This window comes from Nicotiana tabacum, chromosome 20 (genome assembly GCF_000715075.1).
Source record: "Nicotiana tabacum cultivar K326 chromosome 20, ASM71507v2, whole genome shotgun sequence".
Classification (NCBI taxonomy): Eukaryota; Viridiplantae; Streptophyta; class Magnoliopsida; order Solanales; family Solanaceae; genus Nicotiana; species Nicotiana tabacum.
The window spans coordinates 70,210,362-70,228,208 of NC_134099.1; the positions used below are offsets into that span (position 1 = coordinate 70,210,362).

General features: G+C 37.4%; 1 protein-coding gene across 2 annotated transcripts; it reads left to right on the top strand.

The window, feature by feature from the left end:
• The first annotated feature begins 489 nt into the window (after positions 1–489).
• Positions 490–17,692, top strand: LOC107796939 (uncharacterized). 2 transcript variants are annotated; one of them, XR_001650552.2, is made up of 16 exons: positions 490–806; positions 1,010–1,107; positions 1,340–1,440; positions 1,536–1,614; positions 1,802–1,862; positions 2,049–2,095; positions 2,217–2,309; positions 2,384–2,474; positions 2,733–2,781; positions 3,789–3,905; positions 3,999–4,146; positions 6,538–6,630; positions 6,714–6,782; positions 8,513–8,616; positions 17,198–17,240; positions 17,319–17,441. XR_001650552.2 is itself a non-coding variant. In XM_016619760.2 (16 exons), exons 2-16 carry the CDS (start codon positions 749–751, stop codon positions 17,417–17,419), a joined length of 1,248 nt encoding a protein of 415 aa, XP_016475246.1. In that variant the 5' UTR covers positions 506–640; positions 715–748; the 3' UTR covers positions 17,420–17,692. The 2 variants fall into 2 exon arrangements, 1 of the variants encoding a protein (XP_016475246.1); XM_016619760.2 differs by lacking the exon at positions 8,513–8,616 and having other exon boundaries at positions 506–640; positions 715–806; positions 17,319–17,692.
• The last annotated feature ends 155 nt before the right edge of the window (positions 17,693–17,847 follow it).

Sequence of the window (17,847 nt, forward strand, 5' to 3'; positions counted from 1 at the left end):
TGCATGTAGAATAATAATTTATTGTTTGGCTGGTAGATGAAAAAATATTTTCTAAGAAATCAAATACTAGTAATACTAATAATAATAATATCAGTAAATCAGGGAGATTTTGATGTAATCTTAAAAGTACTAAAGGTTAATAATAATATTTGGGTGTAAATCGGAGAAAGTAAAAGAAAAATAACTTCCGACTATAAGTGAGGTAAGTTTTTCTCCTTTTTGATAAAAAATATTTTTGTAAAAATTTTCTGAAATTTGTCGTTTGATCTCTCATCATTTACCAGTCTTCATAAAATATGTTAGCAGCCGCCAGCCAATACCGGGTGTCAGTAAATATTTTTCGTGTATACAATTCATCACTCTAATTGTAGGCATATAATAATAAAATAAAAAGAAATTGTAAACATAGGAGTATATTTTTTTATATGAAGCTCATTAATACACTCTGCGCGCCCACTGTTTTATAATTCTGATCCATTTTTGATTCATATCAATCTCTTTGTCCCACCAAACTCAAAACACATTTTCACTCTGCGCTCTTTGCACTGAAGTTTTCTACATTGTCGGCAGTGTCACTTTCACTTCTCTGTCTTCAAATAATTTGAGGAATGGAAATAACCACCACCTGAATTACGAATTTGTACGTGTCTTTCTTGGTCTTGGAATATTAGGTTCATTTTAGAGTTCAACAACTGAAGCTGCTCACACTTTTAGGGATCTGAGTTTTGTTTTTGGTAAAAGAAAAAAAATGGGAAGTTTTGAGGAGAAAGTTGTTGCCGTGATCATGGTGGGAGGACCCACAAAAGGTATGATCTTTATTGAAGCTGAACATTCCAATCTGAATTCTAATGGTTTTGGTGTAGAAAATCAATGAGAACCCTTCAATCATTTGTTTCTTTGTAGAATTTGAAAAGTCTGAATGGAGAAAGCATTGTTCTTTTCTTACATTTTCTCTCATTTTTCAGTTGATATATTCTGTATGATGTCAACCATAATCTTGAATTAACAGGTACACGATTCCGGCCATTGTCATTGAATATCCCAAAGCCACTCTTTCCATTAGCAGGACACCCTATGGTTCATCATCCAATTTCTGCTTGCAAAAGGGTATGCTTTGTTTAGAAGTTTGAAGTAATGCCTAAAATGGCAATAAACTAGAAAGTTTTTGGTGTTACAAATAGACACACTCAAGGTTCTTGAGTCCATTGATAGATGTGGTATACAAGTTTATATGGTGTAACATGATCAGTTAAGATTCGTATAACCGATCCCTACTTGTTTGGGACTGAGGCCTAGTTGTTGTTGAACTGATAACAAGTTTTTTACCATGGCATTTCAGATTCCGAACCTAGCGCAGATCTACCTCGTTGGCTTCTATGAGGAGCGTGAATTTGCATTATATGTTTCCTCAATCTCGAATGAACTTAAAGTTCCTGTCAGGTTATATAATTTTCCTGATGTTTCTTGCATTGAATATTCAATTAAATTTTGGATTTGAAGCTTATTACAGTCTCTATTGAACTTGTTAAAACTAGATATTTGAAGGAGGACAAGCCACATGGTTCAGCTGGGGGACTCTACAACTTCAGGGATCTACTAATGGAAGACAGCCCGGTTCTAATCTTACACTACTCTTTTTTACATTTTTGTGCCTGATAGTTGGCGTGATATTGCTTAAATTGATTTGAGAGACTGATAGTAGAGGTAGTAAGTGGAAAATAACTGCAATTAATAATTAAGACTACTGCCTCATCACATTTGATAATTATTCTTAACACAGTTATATTGTTTCACATGGCAGTCGCATATTTTTTTGCTGAACTGTGATGTCTGCTGCAGTTTTCCACTGCCTGAGATGCTTGGTACTTTGATTTTCTTTTGCTCTCTGAACTTTTCTTACCTCATACGTAGCTTGATACTTTCACTTGTTAAGATTTCCATTTTCCTTACTTTCCATCTTAATCAATGTTGAACTAAGACAGACCACCGTACTGACTTTGAGTTTGATTCTCAAAATATTACCATCTTTTTTTGCTTCAAATTTGCAGAGGCTCATAGAAGATATGGTGGGATGGGTACGATTCTTGTCAGCAAGGTAGGTAGAATTACTGTCAAGCTATCTGTTGTGGCTGCTTTCTATTTCATAGCTTATTGCCATCTTCAACTCATGATTCCTCTTCCAGTTGGAATTCTTATTGGACTTATCCATGGCGCAGGTGTCCGCTGAATCAGCTTATCAATTTGGTGAACTAGTTGCTGATCCTGTTACTAATGAACTGTTGCATTACACAGAGAAACCTGAAACTTTTGTACGTCCACAATCAAATTTTAAATACCAAATGTTATAGGTTTATATATGATGGTTTCTTGTCTACTATGGCAGGTAAGTGACCTCATCAATTGTGGTGTCTATATATTTACCCCGGATATCTTCAATGCTATACAACGAGTATCCACTCAAAGGAAAGACAGAGGTTAGTCTATTAAGCATGGCTACATGTTCTTTTTCTCCTCTCTATGTTATTAGGTCAAAAGGATTAATCCGTTCATCTCATTTAGTGTTCATTTCAACCTTTATAGAATACTGGTATGGTAAACATTCCAAAACTGAACTGTCATGATTGACTAGAAGAATTGTTAACTTGATCTTGCCCTCCAAATTTCTTAGAATTCATTTCAAGTGATAGTAGCTTATGGGGTGATTTTATGAAAGCTTTTTCCTTTTTTTGCAGCTAACTTAAGGCGTTTATCCAGCTCCGAAGCTCTTCAACCACCAAATAGGTATAAGTTTCCTCCTCGTACATTCAGTAGAAGTTTTTGCTGCTATCTAGAGAGTAGAGACCATGCTTTCATTAGCCAATACCATTCAAAGGTTTCACCATAGTACCTCTACAGGGTGTCTACCCAAATATAGGGAAAATTAAGTGCAGGATTCCATTTTTCGTTCTGCTAAGCTCTATGGCATGATTGCATTTTTCGTTATGGTATCAAGTTATGAGCACTTCTTCGACTATTACCACTTATGGAAATTTGCTTGGGATAGTGAATTTGGGGGAGACCTTTATTCATTAGCTGATATTTCCGGCTAGGTTCAAATGTAAAAGGTGCCTTTATTTTAGAAGAGGCTGACGCTAAATTTAAGTAGTTGATTGAATATATAGCGAGCAAGTTTTCTATTAGTCTACAGTGATTTGAGATGCTGAAGAAGGATAATAGTTCAAGTTTGTTATTTGACATAATTACTTTTGTCAGAATGATGGACATTACCATCATTTATTCCCACTTTCCACGAGTCAGATGTTTTTTGAGTGATCTCAAACAAAGTGGAAAAAGGTTATGTTCATTTTATGCTGCACAATGAATTCAAATATGATAATAGAATTTAAGAACAGATCAAACTCTCTAAATGCCATTAAACACAGTGGGAATTCAAATGTGCAGATCTAGCTCAATATAATTTATGAATTCAAAGACACTGCTTCGCCTTCTTACTAGCTCACCATTGTGATTTTATAGAATACTGCTTCAACTTCTTACTCACCATTGTGATTTTATAGAATACTCTTAGGAGTTTTAACTTCTAAATATTACAAATCGACTTGTTTTTCTTTCTAACTTTTTTTGTTGTGGTCTTCAAATTGTCCATTTGGTTCCTTGAAGGATACTAGTACCAAAAGGGGAATAAATGTTCCAATAAAATATAAGATCAATAAAGCATAGTCAATATGCAGTCTTGGAGTCTCCGGCAAGTTTTAGATCTGATACTCATACAAGGTTTTCTCTGACAGGAGTCTCCCAACAGACTTTGTTCGGCTGGATCAAGATATTTTAACCCCTCTTGCAGGGAAGAAGCAGTTGTATACCTATGAAACCATGGATTTCTGGGAACAAATAAAAACACCTGGGTAATCAAATTACATAATGTGCAGTTGATCCCAGCTTACATCTCAAATTTCAAGATTTGAGGTAATGATCATGACGTTCATTTTTTTGTGCAGAATGTCTTTGAAATGCTCGGCTCTGTACCTTGCTCAATACAGATCCACCTCACCACACCTTTTGGCAAGTGGAGATGGCTCAAAGTGTGCATCCATCAGTGGCGATGTTTATATTCATCCATCAGCTAAAGTTCACCCCACTGCAAAGGTAGATATACTCAGATAAATTCATGTCTCAAATATTATAATCATTGTAATATGCCACAAATATTCTGGTGGATTATTTGGTTCCCCACTACAATTTCATTGATGTTAAGAAATATTTACCTCGGATGATGTGTATATCTACCGCTATATGTTTCCATTATGGGTGTCTAACGGGTGGGCCGGGCCGGGCTGGGCTGGATAGGGAAAATTAGTAACCGTACGGGTTGTGGTCCGGGCTGGTTACGGGTTAGAGGTTACTAGGCTTAATGGGTTCGGGTTCATCCGGGTAAAAAATGAACCGTAAGGGTTACGGGTCCAAGGGCCCGGGTTAGTATTTTTTTATTTTTTATTTTTTTTTGTATTTTGTATAACTATTGTAATTTATATTAATATAAAGTAAAAATATAAAGAATACAATGAAGATGGAAAAAAAATTGCACTTATAAATTGCAAGTTCTACATTTATTTCAAAATTCAAACTTACAAATTGAAAGGTTTACATTTAACAACAAGTAAATTAATGAAAAAAGAGTAAATTCAAAGGTTTTGCATTGCCTTAGACTCTAAAACCTTAAAAAATAAATAAAATAAAAATGAAATATAGCTTTTAAACTGGGCCGGTCCAGGCCGGTTAACCGGTTCAACAGTAATTTACGTTGACCGGGTTTGACCGATCCGGTTAACCAGTTAACAAAATGGGAACGGACCAAACCCTCCAACCCCTTTAACCCAGCCCCACCCGACCCCCTTGTACCGGTCCGGGCCGGTTCCGGTTTTAACCGGTCTGGGCCGGTCCGGAAACGGGCTGACCCTGCCCGTTAGACACCCATAGTTTCCATGGTAAGTGACAATGCAATAAGTTTGCAACAAATAACACCCTATATATCACACAAATATTTACACTCATTATTGCCCAAGGTCATCTGTTTTCTGATGAATCTGATTCATTGTAGAGCGCAGAATTTAACCCAAACAGAATTATAGTAGACGAGGATCCTATCATATATTGTGCATTCACTAGATTGCCAAAACTGTAACTTCTATGTGAACTAAACCAGATCAAATATGAATTTCTGTTAACCGTCTATGCAGTGGCGGATCCACCCTTTAAGGTGGGGGTGGTATGGCACCCGCTATGTTGGTAAAATTATTATATATTTATGTAGAAATTTTCTTAAATTAGGTTAAATATTTGATGCTGCCACCCCCAGTTACAGACTAAACAAAGGTGTCATGGCTAGTAGACCTTTTTGAAAGCTTTAATTTCTCGCGTGTAAAATTCAAGTTCAAATTTATCTTGGACCTTATCTCACTTTCCCTTTTCGTTGTGCTTTTTACTTCCTTTGTCCCAGTTATTTTTCTTTTTGGCTACCTCCTAATTTCCTATTTTTTGCTCATTATTTTTTATAGTTTTTCCCTGTATTCTATTATTTTATATGTGATCTTTAGCAAGAACACTCAAAAAAGAGTCTCCAAAATTTAAAATTTCATAAAATAAGCATTTCTCTTAATCTCAAATCATTTAAATTTTTCCTTTCAAAATCAAAAACATGGGTCTTGATAGGAATATTGGATTGAGATCAAATTTAATTTATATATTTTTAATTATAACATAAAAAATTGTGCTATTCTATAATTGTTAAATACAATTTAAATCTCTTTACTATTAAATTATGATGACTATGTTGCAAGGATTGCCTAGAAAAATATGCGATTTATCATTTTAATTTTTGGGATCTTGTAGTTTATCTAATTCTGCATCTATTGGAGATATATATTTTTTATTTTTCTTATTCTGATTAGTGAAATTCCCTTTTGAAGATGCTATTTTACTTGTGCAAATTTATTTTTAGCACACAAAAAGATGTATTTCCCAAGTGAAAATATTAATTGTACTTGAATTGTTAGTAGTAATGGTGTGATTCTTTTTTTAAAATGCTAACTACATTTGCTTCTTGATGTCTGAGATGTAATTTTCATATAACAACAAAATATCTAGTGAAATCTCACAAGTAGGGTAGGAGATAGAGATGTAATTTTCATATTTCCAAATAAAATATGCCTATTAAATTACCCGAATAAACCAAAAAAAATGAACCGAACAAGCTCTATATTAATTATTACAAAGTGTACATTAAAAAAAAATTATGGTGGCACCCGCCACCTTCAAATCCTAGATCCACCTCTGCGTCTATGACTCAAACGAGAGCCGTATTTAATGTTCCATGCATTCATTCATCTATCCTTCCCATCATGTCATATTTTATCCTTTCCCATTGTTTTTCTCCCACAAATAATTCCCGCGTGATACTTTTGTTCCAAGTTGTCTTGATTTTGCTTTACTATGACCTCTGTATCACCTCCAGAACTTGTCTGTTACTAATTTGAACAGATCGGTCCAAATGTGTCCATTTCTGCAAATGCTCGTATTGGAGCTGGTGCCAGGCTCATCAATTGTATTATCCTTGATGATGGTGAAATCAAGGTAACTACATCATTATATCACATCTCATAATATGCTTCAATAACATTGGCTGGAATTTAACATGGATACAATATGACTTAAAGGAAAATGCTGTTGTTATTCATGCAATTGTTGGTTGGAAGTCTTCCATTGGCAGATGGTCCCGCGTCCAGGTAAGTTAAGGGCATGCTCTTCATTTTTGTTCAATGAGATAAAAAGACCTGATGAAAAAGAGGAGGTGCTTTCTTTATGTGAGAAAGAACGGAAAAATTTATATTATTGATTTGTTAAGTGTTTTACAATAGCCCTATTTATATACAATGTTTACATATACCTAAAGCTTTCTATACCAATGTGGGACGACTATACATGAATTACTTTCAACACTCCCTCTCAAACTGGTGCATATATATGTACCGAGCTTATTACTCATAACTAATACGGGGATCAGTAAGAGACTTGGTGAAAATATCTGCAAGTTAATCATTTGACTTCACAAACTTTGTAAACAATAACTCCTGAGAGAATCTTCTCTCTGATGAAGTGACAGTCAATCTCAATGTGTTTGGTCCTCTCATGAAACATTGGATTTGATGCAATATGAAGGGCAGTTTGATTATCACACACAAGTTCCATCTAACTGATTTTTCAAAATTTTAATTCTTTGAGCAATTGTTTGACCCAAACTAGCTCACATGTTGCAGGAGCCATGACTCGATACTCTGCTTCTGCGCTAGATCGAGCGACTATATTATGTTTCTTGCTTTTCTATGAGACCAAATTATCTCGTACTAAAATACAATATCCAGATGTGGAATGTCTATCAGAAGTTGATCCTACCCTATTAGCATCTATGTATCCAAAAATATGCTCATAGCCTCGATTCTCGAACAGTAGTCTTTTGCCTGCAACTGATTTTATATACCGAAGAATGCGAACAACTGCATCCTAGTGACTATCGCGGGGAGAGTCCATAAACTGACTTACAACACTCAGGGGAAATAAAATGTCAGGTCTAGTTATTGTGAGATAATTCAATTTGCCAACTAGCAACCTATATCTTCCAGGGTTACTAAGAGGCTCCCCTTGTCCTGGCAGAAGCTTAGCATCCGGATCCTTAGGAGTGTCAAGGGGTCTACCGCCGATCATTTATGTCTCCTCAAGAATGTCTAAAGCATACTTTCTTTGTGAAATAATAATATCTTAACTAGACTGAGCGGCATCAATACTTAGAAAGTACTTCAATCTGTCGAGATCCCTAGTCTAAAAGTGCTGAAAGAGATGTTTTAGACTAGTAATTCCATCCTGATCACTGCCAGTAAGAACAATATAATCAACATAAATCACTAGATAAATATGCAAATTAGGAGCAGAATGCAAACAAAACACTAAGTGATCAGCTTCACTACGAGTCATGCCAAACTCCTGAATAACTGTGTTGTACTTACCAAACCAAGCTCGAGGGAGATTGTTTCAAATCATAGAGTGACATGCGTAATCGACATACAAAACCACTAGATTCCCCCTGAGCAACAAAACCAGGTGGTTGCTCCATATATATTTCATCCTCAAGATCACTGTGGAGAAAGGCATTCTTAATGTCCCAGTGATAAAGAGTACAATAATGAACAACAACCATGGACAGAATAAGGCGAACAAAGGCATTAACTGGAGAAAGGATTGATATGCATGAAGTTCTGTAGCATAGAAGATCAAATTGCAGACATCTTTACCAAGGCATTAAGTAGGGAACATTTTGAAAGAAACAGAGTGAAGTTGGGGCTTTTAAAGCCCAATTGAGAACCTGATTCCTCATTATTTGGCTATGAAAAAAAACATCTTCAAGAAAAATTGGCTAAAAGTGTTTTCTGGACCTGTCTAACTCACTTCAATACCGTTGCAGGTAAATACGCATGATGAGTATAGAAGCTAGATGCAGTGCATGGATGATAAACAAGGATTAATATTTTCAAATAACGGGTCAAGAACTTGGTTCTTGTACCAAAGGTTAGTAGTTCTGTGCATTCTTTAATACACGTCTTAAAAAGGTACAAAATTCTACTGCCATGTCATCCAACTTTTCAGATCCTGCTGTCACGTCTCTTCACTTCAAATCATTTCATCTCCCTCTGAAACGTTGCACTTCTCCATGCCCAATCGCCGTTTCAGAACCGGTGCCTATCTCTCTCTCTCTTCATAATTATCCATTCTTAATAAAACTCCTCTTTTTGTTCTCCGCAATCCATAAGTCTTCTATTCGAACTTCCCAAAGCACCTTCGCTTCATCTTTCCAATGGCTGATACAAACTTCGACCTCACTACCTCTGTCATACCTGTTACTGAAAGACCTATGGAGTCCTTCACTCCTACTGAGCCCTTTTTAACCACTCCTACCCTTCCCGCTAAAATCACACCTCAGCCAGATTTCCCTTCTTTCTCTATTTCAGAAACCCCTAAATTGTTGATCCGCTCTCTCCACATTCTGAGGTCCCACTAATCAACAACAAGGTCAAAACCCTGAGGTCACAGAGGGTTCAGTTATTGTTGATACCGATTCCGTGGTGGCAGTAGTACCGATTGCGGAAGAAAATGTTGTAACCATCTTTGTGGTGTCTGCTGATGGTGTACTGCATGAGATCATCTCCCAGAAAAATGAGGTACAAGGTATGGGGGACGAAGGGGCCATTGTAACTGTTGAAGGCGATGCACTAGCAGATACTACTGGGCCCTTACATGAGGAACCTGACCCCTCTCCGAAGGACCCAGGTTAGGGTTCTCATTCCCAGGACAGTTTTGCTCCTGCATTTGATGTTGTGCCCTTGGAAATACAGGCACCTGAGATGAGGTTCGGTGATGAGGAGGATTTAGACAACCTCGCTCTTAATGCATTCATAGTAAAGCGAAGGGTGGCGTCCACCCTTGAGTCTTCCACCAAGAGACCCACTACCAGGTTGCAAGCTAAAGTGGCCTACGACTCTACCCTTCAAAAGAGCAAAAAGGGTAGTAAGAAGCAAAAGAGAAAGCTGGTGAAAGATGGTGTGCCCATAAATGATAAGGTGATCCCTGTGGTAGAGGTGGAAGAGGAAACACCAGATGAACCTGGTTCACTGGTTAGACGGTCTCAAAAAAGGAAGCAGCCTGCTTCAGTAGAGAAGGCTTCAACCTCTAGCTCCAAGTTGAAAGATGTTGTGAGTGAGTTGTCGATATCTGACGAGGATGTGTTAGTCAAATCCAAGGGAAAGAAGAAATCTAGTGGTGGGAAATCTGGCAAACGAAAGTCTGATCTTATTCAGGAACCTGGTTCTGTGAAGAGGATAAGAAGTGAAGTCAGCCTTGGCTCAGAATGCCTGAGGCACCAAAAGGTCCTGCTGGGTCGTACTTTTGACCCAGTAATCTCTGAGATGGCTGTTATGCGACAAATTCTTGAAATGGTCGAGTTTCAATGATGGGTGCATCTATTCCAAATAGATGCACCTAAGGCATATGAGGATGAGGTACAAAGCTTCTTTGCTAGCCTTTTTCCCGTGAGACAGACCACATCTGTGCTTTGGTGAATGGAGTGGACATCGCGTTCGATGTAAAGTTGCTTAGAGAGATTCTTAAAGTTCCTACAGCTGGTGTGTCCAGTGTAAAGGATGTGTGTCAGTTTAACTTCAGAAATGTCGTGGTAAAAGACAATGCAAACCAGAAGGGGGACCAGATCCATAAGAAAGCGTTACTCCCTGTCTATCAGCTACTGTTCGAATTTGTAAACAAAGTTCTATTTCCTCGAGCTGAAAGGAGGTCAGTGACTTCTAAGTCTGACCTGTTCTTGATGGAGCAACTAGATAGCTTTACTCCTGTGAGTGTGTCTGCTATTATGATTGAACACATGCAAAAGGTCGCCACCTTCAAAGATGGCAATCATGGCCTTTCCTACAGGTTCTTGCTTACGCAACTGTTTAAATTCTTCGAGGTGCCATTGGGACAGGGAAGGTGGGGACTAAGAAGCAGACTTTCTCACAGACAACATTGGAAGAATGCAAGTGCATTGAAAATAATGGGGGAGTATGAAGTACATCAACCGTCTCACAACTTATTAATGCTCAGAACAGTGCAGCTGAGGAGATTCGTCGGTTGAAGGCCAGGAATGCTATCCTGGAAGGTCAGCAAGCCCAAGGGGTTCCGGCGTCAAATGATGAAGTAGCTCGTTTGACAAAAGAGAATGTTGATCTCAGGGCGCATGTAGAGAACCTGAAAGTAGAACTGCTCAATGAGCAAAAGTCGGTCAATGCCCGAATAGACCTTGTTCTCCAAACACTTGCTTCAGCTTCCAAGCCCTTTACTCCTAGTGCTCCCGAAGTACCCCTTCAGTGGTTTCTGGAAATGTTTTTTGTTAAGTTTTTTGGCAGATGTTTTGTTTTCTTTTTTTTTGATGTGTTTGGGATGAAACAGTGATGCTCCCGTCTTAACAGTCCAATGTTGCCTTCGCTTTTTAAGCGAAGATAATTTTTTTTGTTAATATCAAATCTATCCTCTTTTTATTATCTCATTGCTTAAATTCTATGTTTCTCTGCTTTATCATGTTGTGTGCACATATGTGGCATGAGTTAGCTTGGCTAGACTTCTTTATACTGTGTACCTGTTAGTGCCTTTTTACTGATGCCAAAAGGGGGAATAATAAAAGTGTAGTAGATAAAAATGAGAAATAAGGAAGGCATAAAGTTAGGGGGAACTAATTGTGAAACTTGTGTTCTCCTGTTACTTAATCTGGTTCTCACTGCTCTACATCCACTTTATCGATGCTAAGTTTGTCATCATCAGAAAGGGGGAAATTGATAGGTTTTAAATGTCCTTGCATTATGTTTTGATGATCTAACAAACTTACTGTTAAGAACCAGATATGGAACCTGACCTACTTGGACTATACTGCAAGTTTAACGAATTCCAACTAAAGGTGAACTGCTATAGCTTCAGGAGATAGGAAACAAAACAAGGACCTGATACCTTGTAGTTTCCTCGCAACAGTACAAAGTCAATTGGACACAGCTGGAAGTGACGTGACTGCCTGCATTGTTTTTGCCTACACTGCACTGCACTATTTCCAATATCCACTCATTCCTTGACCAACTAAAGTGTTCACATCATTTCAAGTGATATGATCAAGATGTACCAACAACGAGTGTATATTGAAACATTACTTGAATTTTCAGTTTCTCATTCAAGCCTTTTGCAAAAACAGAGAAATCAATTCTCACGAGCTTGAAGAACAAAGTTGAACGCTACTATGGACCAGTTCCTAAAGTCAGTATTCTGTTGTCCTTAGTTGAGTTGTAACTTTGTTATTGTACTTATCGTATCTTTTAAATTGCTTAGCTAGAAGCGTTGATTATGAATCTTCTTGTAAAATTCGTAAACTCCTTGAGTTTATGTTGTGACTAGGTTTAGTCATAAGCAAAAGCCTTTGCAACTGTAGAATGACAAAGTGGCTTGTGGTGAGAGCGTCACAAGTTAGTGAAAGTCTTTGTAACTAGGGAGTTACAAAGTGGTTTGTGGTAAGAGTACCACAAGTTAGTTGAGTTGAATTCTTTGTAATGGAGTCATTACAAAGTGGCTTGTAATAGGTTTTTACAAGTTAGTGAAGTTGAAAGCCTACAGGTGTAGGTTGTGGTTTTTGGTCCCCTTATGTGGGATTTTTCCACGTAAAAAATCTCTTGTCTCCTTTACTTACAGTTTATTAGCATTCTCAGCAGAATCTTGTAGAGGACTAGGCACTCTACTGTTTGGTGGACTCATACAACCTAACAGTCGCTTTGATTTAAAAGTTTCTATTTCAATTGTAGTGCACTCTTGAACAGTAAAAGATGAATCTGAATATCCCTCTTCTCTTTCCATTCATACCCTTGCTTCATTCCTTTCGCCTCGAGTTCAACTCCCAGTCTCAGGTCAATTGCAGAAGAGAGATCGGGAAATGGGTAAGCAACTTAAGACCAGTAGAGGTTGAGACCAGATAAGCGACAAGAAGAGCACTTGACGCTTAAACTTTACCGAAGTCTAAACTTTTGACTTGTTAAAGTAGAAGGTTATACCGAAGCAGGGAAGCTCTAGGGTTTTGCTAACCAGTGTGAAGTTGAGTTCTATTTTTCCCTAGTTCATGCAAGGCTAACCTTTGGGTTTTTGCTTTCCGAAAAAACCTCTTACCAGATGGTTGTTCGCTAGAGCCTTTAAGTCTTGCTTAGCCTCCTCAGACGTCTATATAAGTAGGAGCGATTGTGGTGCTACTGTGGATGTCGATGGGGATGTAAGAGGAGGAACACTAGATTCCTCACAAGTGGGTACGAGTAGGACCTCACATATATCAAGATTATTAGATGAAGTAAGGTAAGGTTGAGACTAAAAGAACATGACATCGGCTGACATAAGATACCTATGAAGATCAGGTAAGTAGCAATAATACCCCTTTTTGAACCCGAGAATAGACAAAGAAGACACACTTGAGAGCACGAGGAACTAATTTATCTTTTCTAGGAGCTAAGTATTGAACAAAATATGTACTCCCAAAAACACGAGGATGAAGAGAGCATACAGGTGACTAAGGGAACAATACTGAATGTGGAATATGATTCTGAATGGAAGATGAAGGCATTCGATTAATTAAGCAACACGCTATAAGAATTGCATCGCCCCAAAAACGCAGTGGAACATGGGATTGAATGAGAAGTGTGCGAGCAGTTTCAATGAGATGCCTATTCTTTCTCTCTGCTACCCCATTTTGTTGACGAGTATAAGGACAAGATATCTGATGGATAATTTCTTGAGAAGTCATAAACTGCTGAAACTAAGAGGATAAATATTCTAAGGCACTATCACTACAAAAAGTGCAAATAGAAACACCAAACTGAGTTTTAATTTCAGCACAAAAACTCTGGAATATAGAGAACAACTCAGAACGATCTTTCATTAGGAAAATCCAAGTACATCTTGAGTAATCATCAATGAAACTAACAAAATAACAAAATCCTAACATTAAACTAACTCAAGTAGGACCCATATATCATAATGAACTAAAGAAAAAACAGGCTCTGCACGGCTCCCTGCACTACGTGAAAATGTAGTTCGAATATGTTTTCCAAGTTGACACGACTCATAATCTAATGTGGACAAACTAGACAAACTAGGAACCATATTCTAAAACTTGGATAAACTCGGATGTCCTAAACGTCTGTGAATTAGGTCTGGAGAATCTGTAGCTGGACATTCCGTAGAGGGATTGATTGAGTTAAAGTAGTAAAGTTTTGTGATTCACGCCCTGTGCCAATTGTCTGTTTTGTACTGTGGTCCTGCATAATAAAAGAATCATCAATAAAATGTATACCACAATGAAAGGCACGAGTCAAACGACTAACATGTGTGAGATTAAAAGGACAACCAGGGACATAAAGAAAAGAATATAAAGTGACAGAGGATAGGGAATTAGCTTGTCCAACTCCTTTTGCTTTTGTGTGGACTCTATTGGCTAGAGTAATATTGGGAAGATATTGTGAATAAATAATATGTGACAAAAGTGACCTATTATCAAAAATATGATCAGATGTGCCTGAGTCTATGACCCATGGTCCAAGAATAGTGGTCTTGGAAACACAGGAAAAAGAGTTACCAACAGTAGTGATTGAGGCTACTTGTGGAGGTGTCTACTTTGTTGCTCGATACTGAAGGAACCATTATACTCCCCTTTAGATAAAGAAAACCCCTGGCTACCTGGAGTCTCAGTCTGAGCAACATGAGCATTTCTATGTGGTCGACCGTGCAAAGAGTAACATGAAAGTACAAGAAGGGGAGCGGGTGAATTGTTTATTTTTAAAAACTTTTATAAGTAGCTAACTAGTTTACCAATTAGTCGACTTGAAATAAGAACAGGATAATAATAAATGCAGAAATGAAATGCAGGAAATAAAGACACCAAAATTTTTATACTGGTTCAGATTCAATGTGAATCCTAGTCCAATCCCCTTGGGTTGCAAGGGTGTTCTCTTTTAGTGATCGATGTTTCTTGAGTACAGAATGAATGGCGTAGCTTTACACCAATAGCTTAGTCTCTATGTCTCTTTTCTTTTCTTGATACAATGTCTCACCAGTGTTTATCTCTTTTTCTTCTCTCACTAGTTACACAACAGATCTAAAAAAACTACAATGCTCGTCTGGAGTAGAACAAAAAGAGGGTAGATGGTTCGATCAAAGTATATGTTGTCACGTCAGAATCATCTGTATATATACTTTCCATGAGGCCTTCAAGAATCTCGAGAGATTGCAAACCCAAGGGAGTTGATCCTTGAAAGGAATCATAGATTAATTCTTTCCAAGAATAAGGTCAAGTTTCTGTTGATCTTCCTTGATTAATGGCTTTGACGAGCTTTTCATCCACTAGGCATATTCGCTGGATCCCATGATTTTCGCTTCCATTGATTTTCAGTGATCTCGATTCCCTTTGATTTGGGGCCTTCCAATAATAGCTTCCGTCAATCTCTGATTGATTTCTCTTGCCAGATTTTCGCTACTTCTTCCTTGTTAACTTGCGTCAATTTTTGATTGACTTATTCTTGCTGGATCTTCACTGCTTCTTCCCCTTTTTTATCGCTGATCATTGATTATGTTCCTTGATCTATTCCTGACCATTGCTGCTTCTTTATTTCCTTTATTCCTTGTGCTGCTACATCAAATGTAATATATTGTTTTTTCATCATTGAAACTTATAACTAACATAACACACCTCACGAATGTGCCCAAGCTTGTTACAATAAGAATAATTTGGTCGAGTTCTTCCAAAACGACCTCCTCATCGCCTATTCTCCATAGTCTAAGGTGCTTTATTTTCCACTATCTGGGATGCGAGAACAAAGGAGTCAGTTATCTGTGATGATATCACTGCATGACTGCGCACTGCAGCAAGGCAAAGTAATCAAGAGAATAATTCATCAACTGTGGGGACAGTAGCCAAAATCTGGTCGTGTACTGAATCAAGTTCTTTAGGAAGTCCAGTGAGGGTAAGAACTAGAAACTTCTTATGTCATTGCTCTTGTTGCTTTTACGTACTAGTAGAAACTGGCATCTACTTCTCATATTCCTCCATGAGTGCATGTACTTGCCCCAAGTAAGTAGACATATCTAATTCTTGTTTCTTTAAAGTTGTCATCCGTGATATCACATCATAGAAGCGAGATATGTCATTAGTGTATAAAGTGCGAGCCTTTTTCCCAAACTAAATAACATGTCTGGAATGGACGAAATAAGGGGATCAACGTGGAATCAATAGATAGCCATAGGATGCTACAAAACTGAGCATCGATATTCTCCCAAAGTGCTTTGGCCTTTTCATCTCCTTCGCTAGCCTTTTCGGTTAAATAATCTTGAATACCTTGACCTTTACACCACAACTCGACAGACGAAGCCTAAGTAGTTTGAACTTTCTATTAAAGGTTCCGAGGTAATCATAACATTGGAACTTCCAGAACCCGTATTTTTAGACCCAAAAATATCAAATCCCAAAGACATCGTTGGACTGAAGAAAGGTCTAATTATCACCAAATAACAGAAAGAATCAACTGTAAACTCGCTGAAACAGATAAAGGAAACAATGTAGTTACCAGAAAATTTACTGTAACTGCCAGAAAATCAGTGGTCACCGGAAAAATCTCAAAATGATGAAATGAAAAGAAAACAATAGGGGTAGGATCGGAATTACTAGACGAGACAACTGTCCTGAAGAGACTTTTTCAAAAAATGGTCAGAACACGTGTCCCGCACCGACACGTGGGTCTGACATGCCACCGACGTCAGAGGGTTTTCAGGTGCGTGGCTAGGAATCTGTCGGTATGGTTTTCTGGGGTTTGGTCGCTTGAGAATTCAGCACCTATTGGTGGTGTTACTTTTCGTAAAAAAATTCACCGGAGAAGAGGTGACGCAAAAAGCAGTCTGAAATTCATTGAAAAAAGGCACGATTATTGTCTCGGACTCACTGGTTACTGCACAACGGAGATTTCTCACTAATTGTTCTGGTACCATGTGAGAAAGCACGGAAAAAATTATATTATTAATGTGCAAGTATTTTACAATACCCCTATTTATACACAATGTTTACATATACCTAAAGCTTTCCATACGAGTGTGGGACAACTATACATGAACTACTTCTAACACTTTACACCCCCAAATATGCACTAGGGTATCTATTCACTCTTGAGTTGTCTATTTGTCGTAGTCATCAAAGTATTATCATTTCGTTAGTTTCTGCTTTTCCGTTTTGGATGATTAGATCAAAGGATAAGCTATCATACTATTCCATTGTATCAGAATTCTAGAGTCGCAAACTTGATAAGACAAATTAAAGTGCTTGTGCGTCAAAGTTTGAAAATATAGTTTCTACTGGTAATATATTTGGTAGGAGCATTATATTAGTATGAAGAGCGTGTTCTTGAATTCTGTTTCCTTTATTATATTCCTCTTGTATCTCTTTCATAATATGGAGAGAAATATTGTTCTTTCAGTATTTCAGTGGTTTCTCTAGTTGTATTTTTCTTGTTGAAGTCTAAACTGAATGAAAACTTGATTTCAGGCTGCAGGAGACTACAATGCCAAGCTAGGTGTCACAATTCTTGGTACTCTCTCAACGTAAATTGTGATATATATTATATCTCTGAGGTACAATGTCTTAGTCAATCTGTTTTTCGAATCAGGTGAATCTGTATCGGTTGAAGACGAGGTTGTGGTAGTGAACAGCATTGTCCTACCAAACAAAACTCTTAATGTGAGTGTCCAGGAAGAGATAATACTATAACTAATGCACTCAGGTCAGATATCTGATGCCATCCCACTTCTGCTGATGCTACTGACCTATCTTCAGCCCCAGAATTTGGCATTAGCATTTTCTGTTATTTACTATTTGTATATCCAGTTTAGAATTAGTGTTCTTGTTTCGTTATGATTTGTAACTTGGCCTTGTTATGAGTTTTAATTAATAAATAAATTATTCTGTTTTTTGTCAAAAATTGTACTGAACAAGTGATTGATGACCCGAAAAATAGTTTTATCTATAAAATTATTTTAAACTAATATCTTATATGATACCAGGCTATAAAACAGAGCTTATTTTATTGTCGATGAAGGTTCACATCTCATTGTGCGAACTGATTCATAATTTTTAGTAATTTTTATTTTTTATTTTGATATTATAAGTGTTGTACCATGATTCCAAAAAGGGGAAAA

Coding starts and splice junctions, on each gene's coding strand:
- LOC107796939 (XM_016619760.2), top strand. CDS start 749: ATGGGAAGTTTTGAGGAGAAAGTTGTTGCCGTGATCATGGTGGGAGGA. Junction 807..1,009: donor GGTGGGAGGACCCACAAAAG/GTATGATCTTTA, acceptor TTGAATTAACAG/GTACACGATTCCGGCCATTG. Junction 2,310..2,383: donor CAGAGAAACCTGAAACTTTT/GTACGTCCACAA, acceptor CTACTATGGCAG/GTAAGTGACCTCATCAATTG.